Genomic DNA, 19,997 nt, shown 5'->3' with positions numbered 1-19,997 from the left:
ATGAACTATTTTGTTTGTAACTTGCGTGATCTCCATGACTCTAATTCATCTTGTACCTTTTCCAGCCTAAATTACGACTGAATACTCCGGGGGAAATATTGACCAAAGACCGACTGATCAGCGGCTTGGTACTTTCGTGGTGTTTCCAAGCTTGGAAAGGCAGTCAAAAGTTAAGGGGAAACTCCACGGAATCAAGCCTTTATGGCAGAGTGGCTAGACGGCAGCCACTCCTGAGTAAAAGGTTTACGAGAGCCCGCTTTGAGAGCATGAGGAATATAGGGCCTCTGGTCTGATGAGATAAAAATGTAACTGTGAGCAGAACTCCAAGCGCTATGTCCGGTGAACACCAGGCATCACCTGGCTAATACCATCCCTACGGTGAAGCATGGTGGTGGCAGCATCATGCTATGGGGGTGCTTCTCAGTGGCAGGGACAGGGATGCTGGTCTGAATGGAGGGATGGATGAATTCAGCCAAATGCAGAGAGGGCCTTGAAGAAAACCTGCTCCAGAGTGCACACAACCTCAGACTGGGGTGACCCAAAGCATACAGCAATGACAACGCTAGAGTGGCTTTGGGACTCTGGCTGCCATATTTGAAAACGGAAAAAAAATGCTTTCTATAATACCCTTTTTGCACAATTTTACATGTTATTTGGCTGATGCATCTATCCAAAGCGACTTAGTTGATTTGACTAAGCAGGAGACAATACTCCCCTGGAGCAATGCAGAGTTAAGGGCCTTGCTCAAGGGCACATGTGGCCACACCAGGGATCAACCATCGACCTTGCAGGTCCCAGTCACGTACCGTAACCACTTCTTCAATATGAACTATTCACAATGAGACTTCAGTGGAACATGCAGTATTTAGATGGGTATTATTTAATCATCTTGATCTTGTTCCTTCCTCAAGATTGTAATGGCATGTGTGATAGTATGCTGCAGTAACCACAGGCACTGTGGTTAGATCATGCTGCTAATCATGCAATGATTAGGCTAGCGATTGGTGACAATATTAAGTGTTTAGGTTGGGTCAGTATTTTTTTAAATTATTATTCTGAATTTAATTGTAAGCCATTGCTGATTTCTACATGCACTGGGTAATTTAATGGAGGTGGACCACCTCTCGTAATAAAGCACTGGGTGAAATCCTGGACTCTGTTGTACTTGACAATTTAAAAATTTCCTTACATTAAACGTAAAGCTTGTGTTCTTTCAACTCGATATCTCAGCCTAATCTTGCCACACTTACATTCATACACACACAAGGAGAACCAAGTGGACAGATGGCTCACCTTACTGTAAATTTATTTGAGAAAAAAGTACCAATGTGTCACTGGAATGGAACAAAATAAGAAAATAATAAAGAAATCCAGTGACATTTTGGTTGCAAAAACAGTATCCTGACCGTGTGATATCATATTGTGTTTTAAATGTGAGATCAACAGCTCCACCTCTTGGTCAAGAGGATGCACTTCCCAGGACTTCATCCACATTCCAACCATCGTGGAATTTTAATCTAAATCACATTTCGAGAGATTCATTAAGCTCTGAAAAGATTATAGAAATGTGAATACAGGAATAGTTATGCATGCCACAATGAATAAAAGTCCCATATGCACACTGATTGCATGATTACATTTTCTCCCAATTTGGTTGCCAAAACGACCCCTTCTCCTGGCAACCGGAAAGGGATCAACATGCCTTCAAGCACATTCTCAATCTCTGGTTTTGGAACAGGCCCCTGGTGTTGCCGTTTGGACCTGGTGGATATCTGACAGGGGGATAAGATCAAGAATGTGGACTTGTAAGACAGACATTTACAGGATCCCACACACCTCCAGATAGGTAGATGAAAGTGGAACTGAATACGACACACCCTCAGGAAACCAGCCTAGCCCTGAAGTCAGACATCCAGGGAAAGAGAGGTGCTCCTGACTATCACTGGGGAGACCCAAAATGATCTAAAGGCCCAGGCAATGATCTCTAGGATTGGACTAGACTGATCTTGAAAAAAAAAAAAAACTGGCCCTCCTACAGTGAGATGGAGGACATTCATCAATGGCTCATGGCTTCTTAGAGGAGCCAAAGGCTGAAGCAAGTCATGCAGGTTTGTAGTTTGTATGATTATCATATGCTTTGTCTTTGAATTATTAATTATCTGTAAATATTTCTCCAATTAATCAAAAAGAAAATCCACGACCTACACCATCAAGAAAGGATTAAGATACACGCTCTTGCCTCTCACCCTCTCTACTTCCCCTTCCCACCTTTAGCTCTCCACTTGCGGGTGGGGCCAGGCATCACTGTGCAGACGGCATCCAAGTCAGCATTGAGACAGCACAGCTTCAAACGATCTTGGCCCGCCTTAGCAGAGATCTCCTGAAGCTGTTGCCTGGAGACAGGAAAGAGAGGGGGGGGAGGTCATTGAATATCAGGACCTACAATGGCATCCAGCAGCTAGAGTTGCTGTGTGACTTTGTTTACTTTACATTTCTTCCACGTCTTTCTTTACATTCACTATTGAAACACATGTTGTCATTATCAAACCACTTTTTGAATGGAGGCCCAAATGAGGAGTTGAGAAGAATGCTGGAAGCCTTGCTGTCAGCTTCTTGAACAAATCTCCAGAAACAATCTATGATTTCTTGCCAGGCCTTAGAATTGGTTCTATCAAATGAGGGCAAATATTAGGAAACAGAAAGAAAATGTAACATTCTGGCACATACCATAATATGGGGGCCATCACAAAGTTGGTTTTAGGCATCGGGAAGCCGTTGAAGTTGGTGGCAGTGGTGACGGAGTAGGCCCCCATGTGGTTAAATATCATCCATTGGCCCACCTGTATATCCGGCAGGTTGTATTCTTCCAGAATGAGGTCGTGCCCATCACAGGTCTGGCCGAAGACCCACTCACCTGGCTTGCTTTTCTGCAGTGAGACAGGGATACAGTAACTGAAAAGGGCATTCTGAAAACATGGAGCCTGAAATTAATGTTTGGACACTACTAAAAGCATTGAAGGTTTGCACTACCAAGTGTCATTTTGGAGTATAATAATCTGTATTCAAATACAGAACATTTCTTCTCAGAGAAATGTTTGAGCTTCTGTAACTTTGTTTTCATAATATTTGAGTAATTCCGACACTGGGCAAGCAAACCCCAAAGAGATGCCTTTTAGACGAGACCAGGATTATGCCTGTAGTCAAAATGGTTCAAGTATAGCAACCATTTTATTTTGGGTCCGTCATTTAAGATTGGGTCAAGAATAGGGGTTATGTAATAATATACGTCATGAATGCCTGGGAAGAAATGGATAAGAGCAAGTGCTAAATAGGACCGAATGAGTGCATGGTACACATGGCTTATACAGCGTTTGCTTTTGTTCGTACCTTTTGTGCACTTGGCAGGACGTAGGTATCGTGGAAAATGACGAATCTAAATGAAGAGCGGATCCCATCATTCACAAAGTAATTAACGATCTTCTCCTTGGCCCCGTCATCTTTGTCTGTGGGAGAGGGGGGAAGTTGGGGTTTAGAGCTCAATGAGAAGAAACAGGTGCCATCTTACAGGTGACATGAAGTATGTTGTGTGTTCAGACTCTGTATGAAGAGCTGTGCCACACTGGCGTTAGAGCTTAATTACGGAGCATGTGACAAACCTGGCACAAACTTACCGTCACTGGACTTCTTGATGTCCACCCTCTTACTGACGACATTGACAGCTAGGCTGTCGATGGGAAGTAGCGGCCCGGCTCGCTGATTATGGACTTCGGAGCTGACGGGGAAGTACTTGTCCAGAGCGAGATTTATATCAACGGCCATCTGGAAATGGGGATGTATTGGTCAGGTCAGGTCATGATCGGATCACAATGAAAACCCTGTAAAACCCAACGCTAACCCAACGACGGAATTTAGCGAGGGCTGAAGGTATCAGCGTGCTCGTCCTTCTGGTGTTGCTGAAAGAATACTAATAGGGTTAAAAAGTAGTGGCCCCTATGCAGACAGTCTAGATCAGCCAATAAACAAACCACGATACAAAGGCAGTAGTACCACTCTGCCTTCCGCTCTTTACTGGTCCGGGGCTGACCCAGAATCTCCACAATAGGGCCAATAGATTCACCTTCGTTTATCTGACTCCATTTTAGAATAATAATTTAGATGAGTTATCCACATTAGTGGATGTCGTATTTATAATTTTGACTTGATCGCTATAGGAATCCTGTACTGAGAAGAACTCGCTGAACAATCCTCTGCTGGTACCACCGCATGTCACATCGCGTGTAATGTGCACGTCTCACGAACTGACTAGCTATCTGTAGTCATTACAGAGGTCGCAGGAATAGCTACTCTCGGGTATATCTGTTTACAGCCTAGGGACCCAAGCAGACCAACATAGCTACGGCTGTGCTCGACATGAATGAACTACCAAGCGGAGGTGAGGGATTTACCAACATAGGTCTACGGGTGCTATACGCCGTGATACAGTAAGTGGAAATATTCATCCTCCCTAGACCAGTTCGAGGGGGTAAACCACGCATTCCCTGTGTAACATTAAGTGTCAGTAAGGAAAACCAAACAGATCAAGTTTTAACAATTTTATTTTACCAGGCAGGTTACATACACGTAATTGCATACTAGTTCCAAATAAAAACATTGCAATGCAAACCAAATTACGGAGTCTTAAACGTCATACCTGGTAATAAAAGCTACATACGGGAGTCTGGCTACAGACACCCTGTACGTAGAAACTACGTGCACGGAGTGCACGGGAGGCTGATTGCATTCTCCCAGATTGCTTAGTTTGCTGTCCTTAAATCCAAATTCTGGCCTTTGATGTTCACCCATCTGTAATTTGGAACCACGCCTCCCCAGGAAGCGCAGGGGGGTTGAGGCACATGGCTTTCACTGGGGCAGAGCTCCACACAGCTTCTCCTGGTTCCTGGTTATGATGTACAGGGTTTGCTGTTGCAGAAATAAAACCATTGCACCAGTCGCACTGAAACAATCAGAATAATACCAAACATGAATATTATCTAAACTGACTTTGTCATGAAACATCCAATGCTGTACACATCATTTAGTGACTGAGTAAAGAGGGAGAGAACAATGAAGGGGGGTTCAGGAGAAGGTCAGGGCCTAACAGGCAGTGCCCTCTGAAACCTTCCAGTGCCGAAAAGAATGTTGCCCTGTCGTAAGAGTTTTACGACTGGAGGCCTGAGTCTTCCCCCACAGGCTCCTGCCCGTATGGGTGTGGAGATAAGGGGGGGGTTCATGATGCATGCTCCTAAATTACTTTACAGCCACATATTCCACAATACCAGAGGAAGCCAGCAAGCTGACCAGCCCTGAGTGATAATGCCAGATTTCGGCCTTACAGATTCCTCTCTTGACCCCATGGGGCAAACATAACACACTCCCAAGGGGTCACTATGAAGGCCGTGGCTGTGTATATAATTCCCTGCGGCTTGGGGTCTCAGTCCCGACATTGTCGGCAGCTGCAGGGGCTGAGCACCAAAGCAGCATGGGTAAAGGAGCTTAATAGGAAGATGATAATTTTGGTGATGACGGACCCTCAGAACACCCAGTCCCACCATGTGTAGGCGTCTTGAGCAGAGCTGGTAGAGGAGCCAGCCCTGGACGACCTGTTGCACCAGGTCCGTTAGGTCAGTCAGAGACCACGCACACTGTCCAAAAGAGTGTCTTTCCACCACAGAGAGACGTCCACCTCCAGCGTTATTCTCCTCAGAACGCAGATCTGACCCCTTGTGAAGTCCTCAATCACTTCCAGTTGGTGAAGTGACTTGCTGGACAGGTCAGACCTCCACCTGTGAAGGAACTCATCTCGCTGGTGACGTACTACTGTGGGTGAGACACCTGGATGATTTCAGCATGGCCATCCAAAAACTGAACACCTCTGGTGTCATAATGGGAAAAAGATGGTTACGCATATAGATCATAGCAGGATGTTTCATGACAATCAGTGCGAGTGGTGAATATGGCTTCTATGCCCCTTATAGTGATATCCACCAATATGGTGATTTATATACCTGATTCTGCACTACTATGCGGGTTGAGCATATGGTAGTGGAATTTGGATAGACCAGGTTTGGGTAAATCAAAAGAAAGAAAACTAAGAATCCGATACAACCGGTACAGTTATTTACAACAAACATATAAACATTACATACATACATAAATGCTGTGGGTAATGAATATTTTCCCTTTGTTCTGACACAATTTACCTATGCCAGTCTAAGGCTTCAATGAGCTCCCTTACAACGTGACTAGGAGACGTGTGCAGACAAAGGTCCAGAATATCTTGTATGATAGCAGTAAGCAAATCCTCAGCATATGTTCTGCAGGCTAAGTCACGCTCGATGGTACGGGTCTGATGAAAAAGGAAATGGCTGATAGAATTGAAGCGCCTGCGCTCCAATTCTTACTGATTGGAATATATTTTTATTGACAATTGATTATGTTTGAAACCAGTGATCAGCTGGTTTACCAAACATGCTGAAAATTAGGATTATCAATTATCCTATAAATATTTGGACGACAAGTCTAAATACTCAGAAACTAAATCAGAGCCGTGCCTATAGCCATGCATACGTTTGTACAACACTGCAGTATGTTGCATAGAGAATGCTAACAGAACACTGGAAAGTATATAGTTCACATGCCCCATTACAAGATTTATAATTCAGTTATTTTACTTTTAAAAATAAACATTTATTCGGGGTGAATATCTGCATAAATCCAGATATCCAATCAAGAATTGATCCTAAACAAAGAGATCAAAACATAACAAATTATACACTTCATTGGGAGTGCAGGTTCACTGTTCTAAAGACAAGTGACATAATAGGTGACAGACAAAGTAGGGGAGGAAAAACAACAATCAAGGAGACAACAGTGGAGAGCTAGGAGGGAATGACCCATAAGCCAGTCTTTGCCAAAAATGACCCCCCTTATGAAGTTTTAATGCCCCGGGAATAAAACAAGAGAAGAAATTGCTTCTACTCATTATTTTTAAATTTGCTTAAGCATTTTCCATTTGGAACACCTTCTTCCAAAATATAAGCCAATTTATTTCCCCTAGGTTATAAATACCTCTCTGGTCGTAAACGTCTTCCCCAGCAGTGACAGATAATGCTGGCCACTGTTAGGTCAGTAAACTTTAAGGGTTAATTTTTGTCATTGACTGGTTTATCTGTGGTCTAGGAAATATTCTAATATATATATTTTGTGTTAGTGGGAGAAACCACACAAACATACAATTAGATTTAGGTACACACATGCCTCAGTTAATCTAACTGGCAACCAAGTAAGTATGTTAGTTTTCCTAACATTTCCTAAATGGCATGCAAAGACGTGCAGTATACCGTATTATAATAATATAAATCCTCTGCATTCACAGTGGTGCAGTTAAAGCACACAAAGTGAAACAGAGGAAACAATATGGTGCACCAAGATGCACTATACGTTTGGCCTATGCCTATATATAATTAAATTTATCCAATAGGACAAATTATATAATCAGGGATTTCATCCTGTTTTACTACAGATGTATCCCCCCTAGGGCAAAGCCTATGTGACATCTATTACAGAGCATTTGGTAGATTTAATTTTACACATGTCTATACCAAATGTCCCACAAACTATAGCCTATGTATTTAATTACAAGTATACAACTGTTACTGATACAGGTAGCACAGGCCAGAGGACTCAGTTTCCAGCAGCTCAGAAAGACAGAAATTCTGTGAGGTGACACCCGACACCAGTCTCAGAGGTCTGGCAGAGGCCCCACATGCAGCTGATTCCCCAACCTTGTAGCAGCGCATCAGAGGGGTGGAGACTTGTATCTGCTGTGGCACCCAGCGGCCCTGTGACGTAACATCAGGCCCAGTACACAGAGGTATAGTGACCACCGGTACAGGCCTCCCAAACTCTGTTTCTAGAGCTGGAACTTAAAACCGAGGCTATGCTCCTGACTCAGCAGTCAGTCCAACTTATAATTATCTACTTAAATAAGATGGAGAAGCTTGCCACCTTTAACAGAGCTCAAACTTACTCCACAGTTAATATTATATATATGTGCATGTTGTCATGTTGCACATCTACGGGCAGCCATCAAAAATACTACTCATATACTTCCAATTGCGACATGCTTGTTTCTAAAACCGTTCCTACTGTAGCCTATTTGCTGTTTAAGCTAATAGTCACAGTAACACAGCACAGTTACAAAAACATGCATACCAGCATTTATCTCTCTCTGCCCTCTACCATGATCGCGCTACGTACCCTGAGGGGTAGTAACCTGCAAATATGGCTCGTTTCTACGGTCCCAGTCCTGTCCGGGATATGTCGATCCCCTACACAGTATTCATGCAGCAAAATAACACAACTTTCCCTAACATTACTGATACAAAGAAACCATGCTACTCACCACACCAAGGATCGCAAAACCAGATGGAAGAAAAACCACACACCCGGGGTAACGGGTATCATGCCGGGTTGCACAACACCACCAGAAGGAGCAAACTTCAGACACCTCATCCCTTGTAAGCCTCAAATCTTACATTGGATGAAAGCAGATCACGTCGGCAGACGAATCTGACATGAATGGAATTAGATCACGTCGGGGTCACCAACTGTAAAACCCAACGCTAACCCAACGACGGAATTTAGCGAGGGCTGAAGGTATCAGCGTGCTCGTCCTTCTGGTGTTGCTGAAAGAATACTAATAGGGTTAAAAAGTAGTGGCCCCTATGCAGACAGTCTAGATCAGCCAATAAACAAACCACGATACAAAGGCAGTAGTACCACTCTGCCTTCCGCTCTTTACTGGTCCGGGGCTGACCCAGAATCTCCACAATAGGGCCAATAGATTCACCTTCGTTTATCTGACTCCATTTTAGAATAATAATTTAGATGAGTTATCCACATTAGTGGATGTCGTATTTATAATTTTGACTTGATCGCTATAGGAATCCTGTACTGAGAAGAACTCGCTGAACAATCCTCTGCTGGTACCACCGCATGTCACATCGCGTGTAATGTGCACGTCTCACGAACTGACTAGCTATCTGTAGTCATTACAGAGGTCGCAGGAATAGCTACTCTCGGGTATATCTGTTTACAGCCTAGGGACCCAAGCAGACCAACATAGCTACGGCTGTGCTCGACATGAATGAACTACCAAGCGGAGGTGAGGGATTTACCAACATAGGTCTACGGGTGCTATACGCCGTGATACAGTAAGTGGAAATATTCATCCTCCCTAGACCAGTTCGAGGGGGTAAACCACGCATTCCCTGTGTAACATTAAGTGTCAGTAAGGAAAACCAAACAGATCAAGTTTTAACAATTTTATTTTACCAGGCAGGTTACATACACGTAATTGCATACTAGTTCCAAATAAAAACATTGCAATGCAAACCAAATTACGGAGTCTTAAACGTCATACCTGGTAATAAAAGCTACATACGGGAGTCTGGCTACAGACACCCTGTACGTAGAAACTACGTGCACGGAGTGCACGGGAGGCTGATTGCATTCTCCCAGATTGCTTAGTTTGCTGTCCTTAAATCCAAATTCTGGCCTTTGATGTTCACCCATCTGTAATTTGGAACCACGCCTCCCCAGGAAGCGCAGGGGGGTTGAGGCACATGGCTTTCACTGGGGCAGAGCTCCACACAGCTTCTCCTGGTTCCTGGTTATGATGTACAGGGTTTGCTGTTGCAGAAATAAAACCATTGCACCAGTCGCACTGAAACAATCAGAATAATACCAAACATGAATATTATCTAAACTGACTTTGTCATGAAACATCCAATGCTGTACACATCATTTAGTGACTGAGTAAAGAGGGAGAGAACAATGAAGGGGGGTTCAGGAGAAGGTCAGGGCCTAACAGGCAGTGCCCTCTGAAACCTTCCAGTGCCGAAAAGAATGTTGCCCTGTCGTAAGAGTTTTACGACTGGAGGCCTGAGTCTTCCCCCACAGGCTCCTGCCCGTATGGGTGTGGAGATAAGGGGGGGGTTCATGATGCATGCTCCTAAATTACTTTACAGCCACATATTCCACAATACCAGAGGAAGCCAGCAAGCTGACCAGCCCTGAGTGATAATGCCAGATTTCGGCCTTACAACCCTCCTGTTCTTCAGTATCTCTTCTGCAAGTCCAGACTGTCCAAGTCTGGCCAGCAGTAATGCTTGTTCTCTCAAACTGATTGTTAGCGGACTGTCTGATCAAAGTCACTGATTAACCTCCTCTCACCTGTCATTCAAGTACAAAACCATTCCGTGTGGTTGTAAATGATAGAAACCAGCAGCACTACTGGCCTCCAAAGCCTAATTTGAGCATGCTAAACCTACACATTCATTTCTACAGTGTCGGTGAGTGCAGGCTCACCATCAGCCTTCACATCCACATCAGCCTCTTATGAGACTTATGAGGCTCCCCTGCACACCTGCTGTGTGCTTTCTGAGAGAGTGGAAAAATGATTACCTGTTTAAAGTGAAGAACATTGGGAATGTCAAACCCAGGGTATCCTCCACCAAGGTCCAGGAAGGTCATTTTGTAGCCAATCGTTGCCTGCAAAACAATCATCCATGAATGACGCTTTACATCCTTTACACAATACAGACTCCTACCACACACACAAGACCACAGCTCATCAAGCCACAGATGCTTCAGTGTCACAACCATGTAATCAGCTATGACAAATCTCCAGTCCAGTCCTCGATAGTTACGACATCTACTGGTTTCTGGCGTTTCAGTACTTGAATGGTTCATTGCACTCATGCATTAGAGAAGACCCACATATCTTTCTAGGGGCAAAATGTAACTTATGATGGAAAGATCGAAAAAAATAAGAACAGCCCTCTCGACCTGGAATTTGAGATTGGCAATTTGAGTTTGTCAAAATGGTTACCTTTACAACATTGTATGGCATTTCTAACTGTAGCTGCCAGATGAGTAGAGCTTTTCACATGGTTCCAGGTGCTCACCGCCAAGTCAAAGATGTCTTTGGCATTTTTGATGGCCTTTTTGTAGGACACAGGATCCATACAGTAGCTGCCCACGTGGAAGCTGACCCCGATGACGTCCAGGCCCAGCTCCTGCGCATGTTTCAGGAGTGCCGGGCATGTCTCCAGCTTCGCCCCGAACTTGGTGCTCATGGAGAACATGGAATGCGTGTCATCCACAGAAATGCGGAGGACCAGCCTGAGGAAGAGGAAAGGGTGGGAGGGGCCCAGTCAAGGGTGAGTTTTTCCAAAGCAGATGCACAAATGTGGAAACTCGAGGCATCTGCGGAGTATCGTTTTTACATTTTATTTATTTTCCATCTAAATCTGTTATCCATCTAACTATTGATCACCCCAAATATCCTTCCATCCAAATGTTTATCCATCCAGATACCTATCGATACACCCAAGCGAATATGTACAGTATTATCGATTATTCATCGATCAGTCTACTCATCAGCCCTTCATACAGTGCAGTCCATAATTATTTGGACAGTGCCACAACTTCTGTTCTTGGCTCGGTGCTCCACCACATCGGGTAGGTATTTGACAAATGTCAATCAATGCATCTCAATGAATATAATGGTGTACAATATATTATTGTACTTCGTTCTTAAATCTTCTTTAAAGTAGCTATCTGAGGAGAGCACAAGGAGAGGGAGAGGTAGGAGGAGGGTGACAGGTCAGGATACTTTAGTGAGCAAAATACAAGTATGAGACCCATACTATCATTTAGTTGTCATGTGCCATTTTGCAGTCTTCAAATGTCCTTTTCGTAAAACTGTCTAGACATAGCTTAGAAAAAAAACAATGCAGAACACTGCATGTGAATGGGACAAAATGTTCATACATCTATTTGGCACATGCTTACATGGGACATTTGCTTACCATAACTCTTGTATTCTTTGGTCTAGATTTAAAATTGAGACATATACATTCAGAAATTGTGTATGATGGAAATTGGCAATACACCCTGATCTGATGCTCATGGATCTTACAGGGAAATAGTTAATTTCATTGGCTTATAATCAAGCAGCACCACAACCACTGATTCAAGATTAGCCAAAGGGGACAATTGCTGTAAATTGCCTAACATTTTTTGTACTTGATAAGAATGACAATCTTTTTTTTTTTTTGTCTCAATACATGACTGTTAAGACAGACGATCTTAACAAGCTCTGCCTCGTTGTCGAAGGTCATCTTCTGGATCCCAAGGGAAGTGGCGTATTTCAGGTAGGTGGGCGGCTTGATGGTGTGGGAAAAGATGATCCTGCTGGGGTCCACCCCGAGAGACGTTATGAGATGCATCTCACACTGAAAGTGGAAAGGGGCAAAGGCAAAAACAGGATCACAGGGCATCCCGAGTGGTTCAGATGAGGACAACAAATGTTGGACTGGAGTCTATTCTATGAATGAACCAGCACACCGCTAAGAAGCAAGCCTGCAAAGACACCATCATTTGTATCCTGATAAGTCAAAAATATATACACATTTAAAAATCAGTGCCATGTATAGTTTCATGTAAACAATGTCCTGAATAAATAACCAGTGTTTATTTAATTATGAATGGAATTAACATGGCAGCTGGCACCATCTAAACAGAATTATTTCAAATAATTGGTTTTGCACCATGGTGAACGCAGTAGTCCCCGTTTCCACCAGCAGCAGTGAGAAGTTGTGAATTCACCATGCTGTCAATCTCATTTTGAAATGGACATGAATACATGAATGAGTGCATCAGGTATTCCAGTGGGCCTCTTATGCAGAAAGAAACTGAGGGAGCTTAATTGTGTGACAAGAGCTGCAGGGTCTCGAATCGACATCATTTTGCATGAAAACATTTCATATGGCTACATTTTCTCTCATATTTACCAATTAGCCAGATCAAATTGCTGAAAACACAATCATGCATACACTGACACTCTTCTGGCTTGGGGTTAGTACCTTGCTGGCGCAGTCGAACCCCGTCTGCAGGGCCGCAAGCGTCTTGACAATGGGAAGGCTGTCGTTGCACTTGACGGCGTAGAAGGGCGTGACTCGAGGTATCTCACGTACCCACAACTGGTACCTCCTCACCACCTCCCCCAGGTCCGCCACAAAGAAAGCCTCTTTGGACTCCTAGGGACGAAACGCGAGGTCAAGGACAACAGACAGGCACCAAGTGGAACGGCATCAAAGGCAAGACTCCAAACCATGGATCTCAAATTCTGGTTGGGGTAGATCTGCCAGCATCTGCTGGTTTCAAATGCTTAACCCTAGTGTTGTCTCAAGGGTCAAAAATGACCTGCCACTATGTTTAACAGCAGAGAACCCCCTAAAGGATCTTTTTCAACTTGAAATTTGATGACAAATTTTGTGATGAGTTACAGGTTGGGAGTATACTGAATGTTAGGACTACACAAGGGTTAACTCAAGGAACTGAACGGTTGAAGTCCAGACAACTGGTTTCCAAGGCCTGACCAGCAGCCTTCCAGGACAGCTCAAGCTCTCTCACCTCCGCACGCAACGTGTCGATCTTCTGATCGATGACATCCTGGACAGAAGTCCCATCCTCCAGCAAGGTGAAGCCAAAGTCCTCTGGAGTGAAGGTAGTCATGGTCTCACAGGTTCTTTTATTTGCTCCTTGGTTTCAGATTTCAAAACTATCTGCAAAGGCAAAGGAATATGTGGAAGTGTAATTTTAGATATTTGATTCAAGTTATTCTAAAGCGCTTCCCCCCCCCCCCCCCCAACACCCCCAACACCCCCAACACCCCCAAACCACGAACTGCACCCCAGATCAACAAAATGCACAACTGAGTGCCCTTTTCTGAAGCATGCGTTCAGGCAAGGTCATACCCTAAAATGTGTAGAAGAAGATTTCCTCATGCACAGAACAGAAACGCAGGTGCCACATACCTACCCGGTGACTAAGGTTGTAGCTAACCCCACTGGCACCGCTGATGGTCAAGTGTGGATTTCTGAACCGCTATCCTTATCCAGCACCCATCTCCAGAATGAAACACTTCCGATGAGGCCAGCCCTCCGCGTCATAACTGATTATGCCTGAACGTAAAAAGCGTGTTTTTAATCTAGATTTAAATGTTGAGACTGTCTGGCTCCCTCATAGGGTGTTCCACAGTAGTGGAGCCATGTGTAAGAAGACTACCAACCATCAGCTTTTTTGATACTCTCGGGACTACCAGTTTGCCTGCATTTTCAGAACGGAGGGACACAGTGGTCTTATAGGGTAAAAACAGGTTAGTTATGTGAGCAGGTGCATGACCATGCAAAGCTATGAAAGTCAGATGCAGATGTGTTGTGTGCCTGTGCCTGTCTGTGAACACCTTCAGGCCCAGTGATGCAACAAGAAAGTCAGGAACCAAAAGCACATGCACATCAAAATGTTACAGCCCAAATTGAAGCCAAACCAATAATCAAACAATCTCTATAATCTGAACCAAGTAAAATGTCATAATTCTTTCAGATTCTAAATAGGACATTTTTGGATTTAAAGAAATTATGAATTTGATCAGTCAATTTGAAATGGGACATAATTATACTAATATACCCAAACACATCTCATGCCAAATAACCTACGTCCAAAGCTGCCCCCTGATGAAACCTGAGAATTATCTTTCGGAGTGGAGCCGTCTCAGGTATCCAACCGCAGAATATTTCTGATAGAAATATTACAGCTTGGTGTCCTGATTTTTCCCACTATAGAGTGTAGGGCAGGGGTCGGCAACCCTGGTCCTGGAGAGCTGCAGGGTGTGCTGGCTTTCGTCTCCACCTTAAATTAAGCAACCAATTCCGACCCAAGAAACCAGGTGAGGTAGGTTAACTGTGTAATCAACAGCTTTCATAGATCAATTAATGCCAAGTAACAACGAAAGCCAACACACCCTGCGGCTCTCCAGGACCAGGGTTGCCGACCCCTGGTGTAGGGGAATACAACTTCAATAGTGTTCAGTTAGTGGGCTCCAGAATTATTGACACCCTTAATAATATAGGTTGTATACAAATAGGTTGTATACAAGTGGTTCCAACAAACAATATCCTTGTTAAGATGTTCAACCCTCTAAGTACTGAACACAAGTGGTCTGGCGTGCTAGATTGAAATGAATAATTATGGTGAATGACAATTATCAATTAAATCACCAAATTCTTGGATGTCAGTCTAATAAAATCAACCAACAAGTCAAAACAAACTCTATATCAGAACATAACAGATTAACTCATGAAAAAGGAGAAATCATACATTCTTAGAGGAAGAGAGGAAGAGAGGAAGAGAGGAAGAGAGGAAGAGAGGAAGAGAGGAAGAGAGGAAGAGAGGAAGAGAGGAAGAGAGGAAGAGAGGAAGAGACCATGCCTTACCAGCATATTACCCCAGGAACCAGCACCAAAACGATCCTCCAAAGATCCAAAATCTAATGCACAAACAGTTCCTGTGGTCATCTTAAATACCACAGCCAGGCTACCCATGGATGCCCTGATTGGGTGATGGCTGAGGTATGGAATGAAGGTGGGATGTCCTTTATGACAAGAACTCTGTGCATTAGTGTTCTCCAGTGGGTTGTTAGCATTTTCTCCTGGATTAGTTAAGTATAATTTGTTTGTGCTGTTTCTCATTAAGTTTAGTTGTCACTATAGTGTTGTTCTGCTGTGTATTTGTTTGTTTGATTGTTTGTTAGTTAGTGCAAGTGGTGTTCATTTAGATTACAGTGAAACTGGGTTGTGTGTTTGTTTCTATCAGGTGAGCTAGGCTATTGAGTTAGGCTATTGTTTTACTGGCTGGCAGGCCACAGCTTTTGTTGTAGGAGGAGCCAATAGTTTGCACCCTGTTCAGGGTATAATTACTGGCACAGCTGAGCTCACTTCAGTGTGCATTAGTGTGCATTAGTGTTCTCCAGTGTTAGCATTTTCTCCTGGATTAGTTAAGTATCATTTGTTTGTGCTGTTTCTCATTAAGTTTAGTTGTCACTGTAGTGTTGTTCTGTTGTAGTTGTCCCAACGGCTGTGCGGATCTTCTTGTGGCTACACCGGGATTAGAACCACTGACCTTGGGTGTCCTAGTCATTTACCTTAACCACTACGCTACAGGCCACTTGAATCTGGAACTGCTTCCAACGGTATTGTAGATTTCAGCTGTCCAATTTCAACAATCATTATCTACAGAGAGACTCAATGAATTATTATAATTGATCATTCCATGATCAAAGTCACTTACATCACATTTCTTTTGGCCCATTCTGCTGGTTGATGAGCTCCAGACTCATGTCTGCATGATTGTATGCATTGCACTGCTGACACACGAGTGGCTGATTTGTAATTGCATTCATAAGTCGGTGGACAGGTAAAAGTGCTCGGTGAGTGTATAAGTTCAAACCCAGGGATATCAATGACTATGAAACGTTCTGCATGGAGAAATGTTCACAAATCCCTCCAAATGTGTTTTCAAACCTTAGGAAAATACTGATGGCTGTCATCTTTGCCAGGGGTGTTTGCACAAAGTATTAAACCAGGGGTACCAATAATTTTGCCACCTATGGTTTTCATTATACCTACAGGCAATTTAGACTCTCCAATCAGCCTAACCTGCATGTCTTTGGACTGTGGGAGGAAACTGGAGTACCTGGAGGAAACACACGCAGACACAGGGAGAACATGCAAACTCCACACAGAGAAGCCCCAGCCGACGGGGATTCAAACCCAGGACCTCCTTGCTGTGAGGCAGCAGTGCTACCCACTGCACCATCCGTGCCGCCAGTTCTGAGTACTTGAAATAGTTAATTCTTTGATATTTGTGCCATTTGGCACTTATGTGTATTTCAGTTACAAGTTTGCTGAATGTTCACAGTAAAGTTGCACTCAGGTATTCATCAACCTAATAGTGAAAATAGTGTGGTCCACTCTCAAAAATAAAGGTAGGAATAGTGCCTACAAATGCTGGTCACTGGGGTGGTACCCTATAGGTGCATAAAATTGTACCCCTAACCAGCAATATTAAACTCATTTGTACCTTTTTTGCTAGGAAGACTCATTTGTACCCAAAGAGAACATTACTGTACCTTCAGGGTACCTTTTGGAAATTTGATCCTTGAGGAACAAAAATGTACCTCCACTGTAGCTTTATTTCTGAGAGTGTATCATTAATGTAATTATGTACAAATAGAAAAATCCATAGGCTATTTCTAGTTTGGTTGTAGGCTACATTACATTATTGGCATTTGGCAGACACTCTTATCCAGAGCAATGTACAGTTGATTAGACTAAGCAGGAGACAATCCCCCCCTGGAGTAATGCAGGGTTAAGGGCCTTGCTCAAGGGCCCAACGGCTGTGTGGATCTCAGTTGGGCAACACCGGGAATCAAACCACCGACCATGTGGGTCCCAGTCATGCACCTTAACCACTACGCTACAGGCCACCCCACTGCAGGCTACCATACAGGACAACTTTAAAATGAGTTACAAAAATTGTGATTTCTGATTGAAATATGATATATATTCGGCCAGATCACCCTCCTGTATCCCAAGATAAAAACACGGCTGGCATATATGATTCATAACTAAATTGGCATGCGCTGCTTCAGAAACAAATACACATGCAGCACTCTGTATTATGGTATTATGATGATGACATCACAAGAACATTACAAATTCTCAGACATCTCATATTGTTACCAGTGATAACCAAATGTACACTTCCATAAAAAGATTATGGGCAGTTCTACTGCCTGCTCCTGCTTATTGCCTCATAACTGGAGTGGAATTTCCTTCCCAAATTCACATTTCATTTCCCAATACACTTTAGGGTTTCACAATACGTTACAGATCACCTGGGGGCAACATCGACTCAGCCGGTAAGAGCAGACGCCTAGCAGTCGGAGGGTTGCCGGTTGAATCCCACCCTGGGTATGTCGAAGTGTCCCTGAGCCAGACACCTAACCCCAAAATGCTCCTGACGAGCTGGTCGGTGCCTTGCATGGCAACCAATCACTGTTGATGTGTGAGTGTGTGCATGATTGGGTGAATAAGAAGCATCAATTGTACAGCACTTTGGATAAAGGCGCTATATAAATCCCTTAATTACCTTAAATTTTACCTGCACACCGTCCTTGCACTCTGCTGAATGTAGCCTACATCTGCAAGTCACACAGGCAGATGCCCACATGCCATTGGCCTTCTGTCATTCATGTGCAGTAGCATAATCGATTACCCTACTTTGCACAAACCCTCCATCCATCATCCATTCTGTTGTGTGAACAACAGCCTGTCTGTGATAATGGATTATCTGCACTCCATCTGTGCACTTGGCACCATCTAGTGGCTATGTCTGTTTACTGCGAAGTAGACGTCCCAGCAGTCTTCATTCATAGTAGAAGTAGTTCTTTATTTCAGTCCTAAATTAAAGGTACAATAGGTAATTTCTGATTTCTAAGAGGAATTGCAGCAACAAACACTCAAACCACAACATGGTTTATCCCACCCCTTTTCAGTGAACACGCTGACATTTAAATGCCGTACTGGCCTGTCAACTGCATATTTTGAAACCCGAATTTAAGGACTATAAACACAGGCAGAGTCATTACATTACATTACATTATTGGCATTTGGCAGACGCTCTTATCCAGAGCGACGTACAACAAAGTGCATACCCATAACCAGGGCTAAGTGCGCTGAAAGACCCTAGAGCAGAGGTGGGCAAAGAGGGCCGTATCCATTTCTGGATTTCATACCAACTTCTGGCCTTAATTACATAATTAGCCTTTTATGCCATCTGACATTTTAGCTACAGTACATTTCTTGATGAATGACAGCCGAAGACTGCTCTTGTGTCCCCCGGTTTTACTGTGCTCTGATCTTTGAGTGAACCAGTGTTGGTGCATGCAGCCAATTAGTTCATTTAGCCAGGTTAATTGGTGGAAACAAAAACCTGCATACACACCGGCCCTCCAGGACCGGAATTGCCCACCCCTGCCCGAGAGGGAAGTACAATTTCAATTGCTACCCGTACAACAAAGATAAGGACCAGGGCCTATTTATTTATTTATTTATTTTTTCAACAAATAAACAAACAACAAAGCAAAAGTGACCAAACTTAACTATCCAAATACTGCTTTCCTAGCCAACTAAAAATACCGAAATACTACATAAATCACAAAGACAACAATTACGGATCACAGGGAGGTAAGGAGGGATGGGGAGAGGTGCTGCTTGAAGAGGTGCGTCTTCAGTTTGAAGGTGGGGAGAGATTGTACAGTTCTGACCTCAATGGGGAGTCTTATTGTGAATAGTTCATATTGAAGAAGACCACTTCAATTAAATAAGCAAAACAATTGTCTATAAATCAGTTGGGGATTGAGGACACTTCAATTTTAATGGAGAACGGTAACATTGCTAATATAGGACAAAAACGGACTGTTTGAAAAACACACTTGATAGCACTTAGTCTTCCAACGGCCACTGAAACAAGAAGGCCTGTAGTGCAGTGGTTAAGGTACGTGACTGGGACCTGCAAGGTCGATGGTTGATCCCTGGTGTGGCCATGTGTGCCCTTGAGCAAGGCCCTTAACCCTGCATTGCTCCAGGGGAGTATTGTCTCCTGCTTAGTCTAATCAACTGTAAGTCGCTTTGGATAGATGCGTCAGCCAAATAACATGTAATGTAAAGTAGTGCAAAAAGGGTATTAAAGTAAGCATTTTTATACCGTTTTGCACAAAATCCTCAAAGCCACTCTAGCGTTGTCATTGCTGTATTGGTTGTGTGCACTCTGGAGCAGGTTTTCTTCAAGGCCCTCTCTGCATTTGGCTGCCATGATCCTTCCCTCCATTCAGACCAGCCTCCCTGTCCCTGCCACTGAGAAGCACCCCCATATCATCATGCTGCCACCACCATGCTTCACCGTAGGGATGGTATTAGCCAGGTGATGCCTGGTGTTCACCGGACATAGTGCTTGGAGGTCTGCTCAAAGAGTTACATTTTTATCTC

General features: G+C 43.7%; 2 protein-coding genes across 4 annotated transcripts; both read right to left on the bottom strand.

The window, feature by feature from the left end:
• Positions 1-1,566: 1,566 nt before the first annotated feature.
• LOC133129553 (ornithine decarboxylase 1-like) lies at positions 1,567-11,184 on the bottom strand. Its single transcript, XM_061243727.1, has 7 exons — positions 11,010-11,184; positions 10,507-10,593; positions 3,672-3,819; positions 3,388-3,503; positions 2,728-2,927; positions 2,269-2,393; positions 1,567-1,772 (listed from the first exon to the last, which is right to left on the bottom strand). Exons 1-7 carry the CDS (start codon positions 11,178-11,180, stop codon positions 1,717-1,719), a joined length of 903 nt encoding a protein of 300 aa, XP_061099711.1. The 5' UTR covers positions 11,181-11,184; the 3' UTR covers positions 1,567-1,716.
• LOC133129563 (ornithine decarboxylase 1-like) lies at positions 11,185-15,527 on the bottom strand. Of its 3 annotated transcripts, none has more exons than XM_061243748.1 (5): positions 15,384-15,527; positions 13,522-13,673; positions 12,972-13,145; positions 12,210-12,341; positions 11,185-11,226 (listed from the first exon to the last, which is right to left on the bottom strand). In XM_061243748.1, exons 2-5 carry the CDS (start codon positions 13,621-13,623, stop codon positions 11,200-11,202), a joined length of 435 nt encoding a protein of 144 aa, XP_061099732.1. In that variant the 5' UTR covers positions 13,624-13,673; positions 15,384-15,527; the 3' UTR covers positions 11,185-11,199. The 3 variants fall into 3 exon arrangements, with proteins under 3 accessions (XP_061099732.1, XP_061099742.1, XP_061099723.1); XM_061243758.1 differs by lacking the exon at positions 11,185-11,226 and adding an exon at positions 11,626-11,664; XM_061243739.1 differs by lacking the exon at positions 11,185-11,226 and having other exon boundaries at positions 11,704-12,341.
• Positions 15,528-19,997: the final 4,470 nt, after the last annotated feature.

The sequence above is a fragment of the Conger conger genome, chromosome 1 (genome assembly GCF_963514075.1).
Source record: "Conger conger chromosome 1, fConCon1.1, whole genome shotgun sequence".
Classification (NCBI taxonomy): domain Eukaryota; kingdom Metazoa; phylum Chordata; class Actinopteri; order Anguilliformes; family Congridae; genus Conger; species Conger conger.
This window is presented reverse-complemented; position numbering and strand designations above follow the sequence as displayed.

Coding starts and splice junctions, on each gene's coding strand:
- LOC133129553 (XM_061243727.1), bottom strand. CDS start 11,180: ATGAGCACCAAGTTCGGGGCGAAGCTGGAGACATGCCCGGCACTCCTG. Junction 3,504..3,671: donor CATCAAGAAGTCCAGTGACG/GTAAGTTTGTGC, acceptor CCTCTCCCACAG/ACAAAGATGACGGGGCCAAG. Junction 2,928..3,387: donor TCCTGCCAAGTGCACAAAAG/GTACGAACAAAA, acceptor GTCTCACTGCAG/AAAAGCAAGCCAGGTGAGTG.
- LOC133129563 (XM_061243739.1), bottom strand. CDS start 13,623: ATGACTACCTTCACTCCAGAGGACTTTGGCTTCACCTTGCTGGAGGAT. Junction 13,146..13,521: donor TCGACACGTTGCGTGCGGAG/GTGAGAGAGCTT, acceptor TTTCGTCCCTAG/GAGTCCAAAGAGGCTTTCTT. Junction 12,342..12,971: donor GGTTCGACTGCGCCAGCAAG/GTACTAACCCCA, acceptor TTCCACTTTCAG/TGTGAGATGCATCTCATAAC.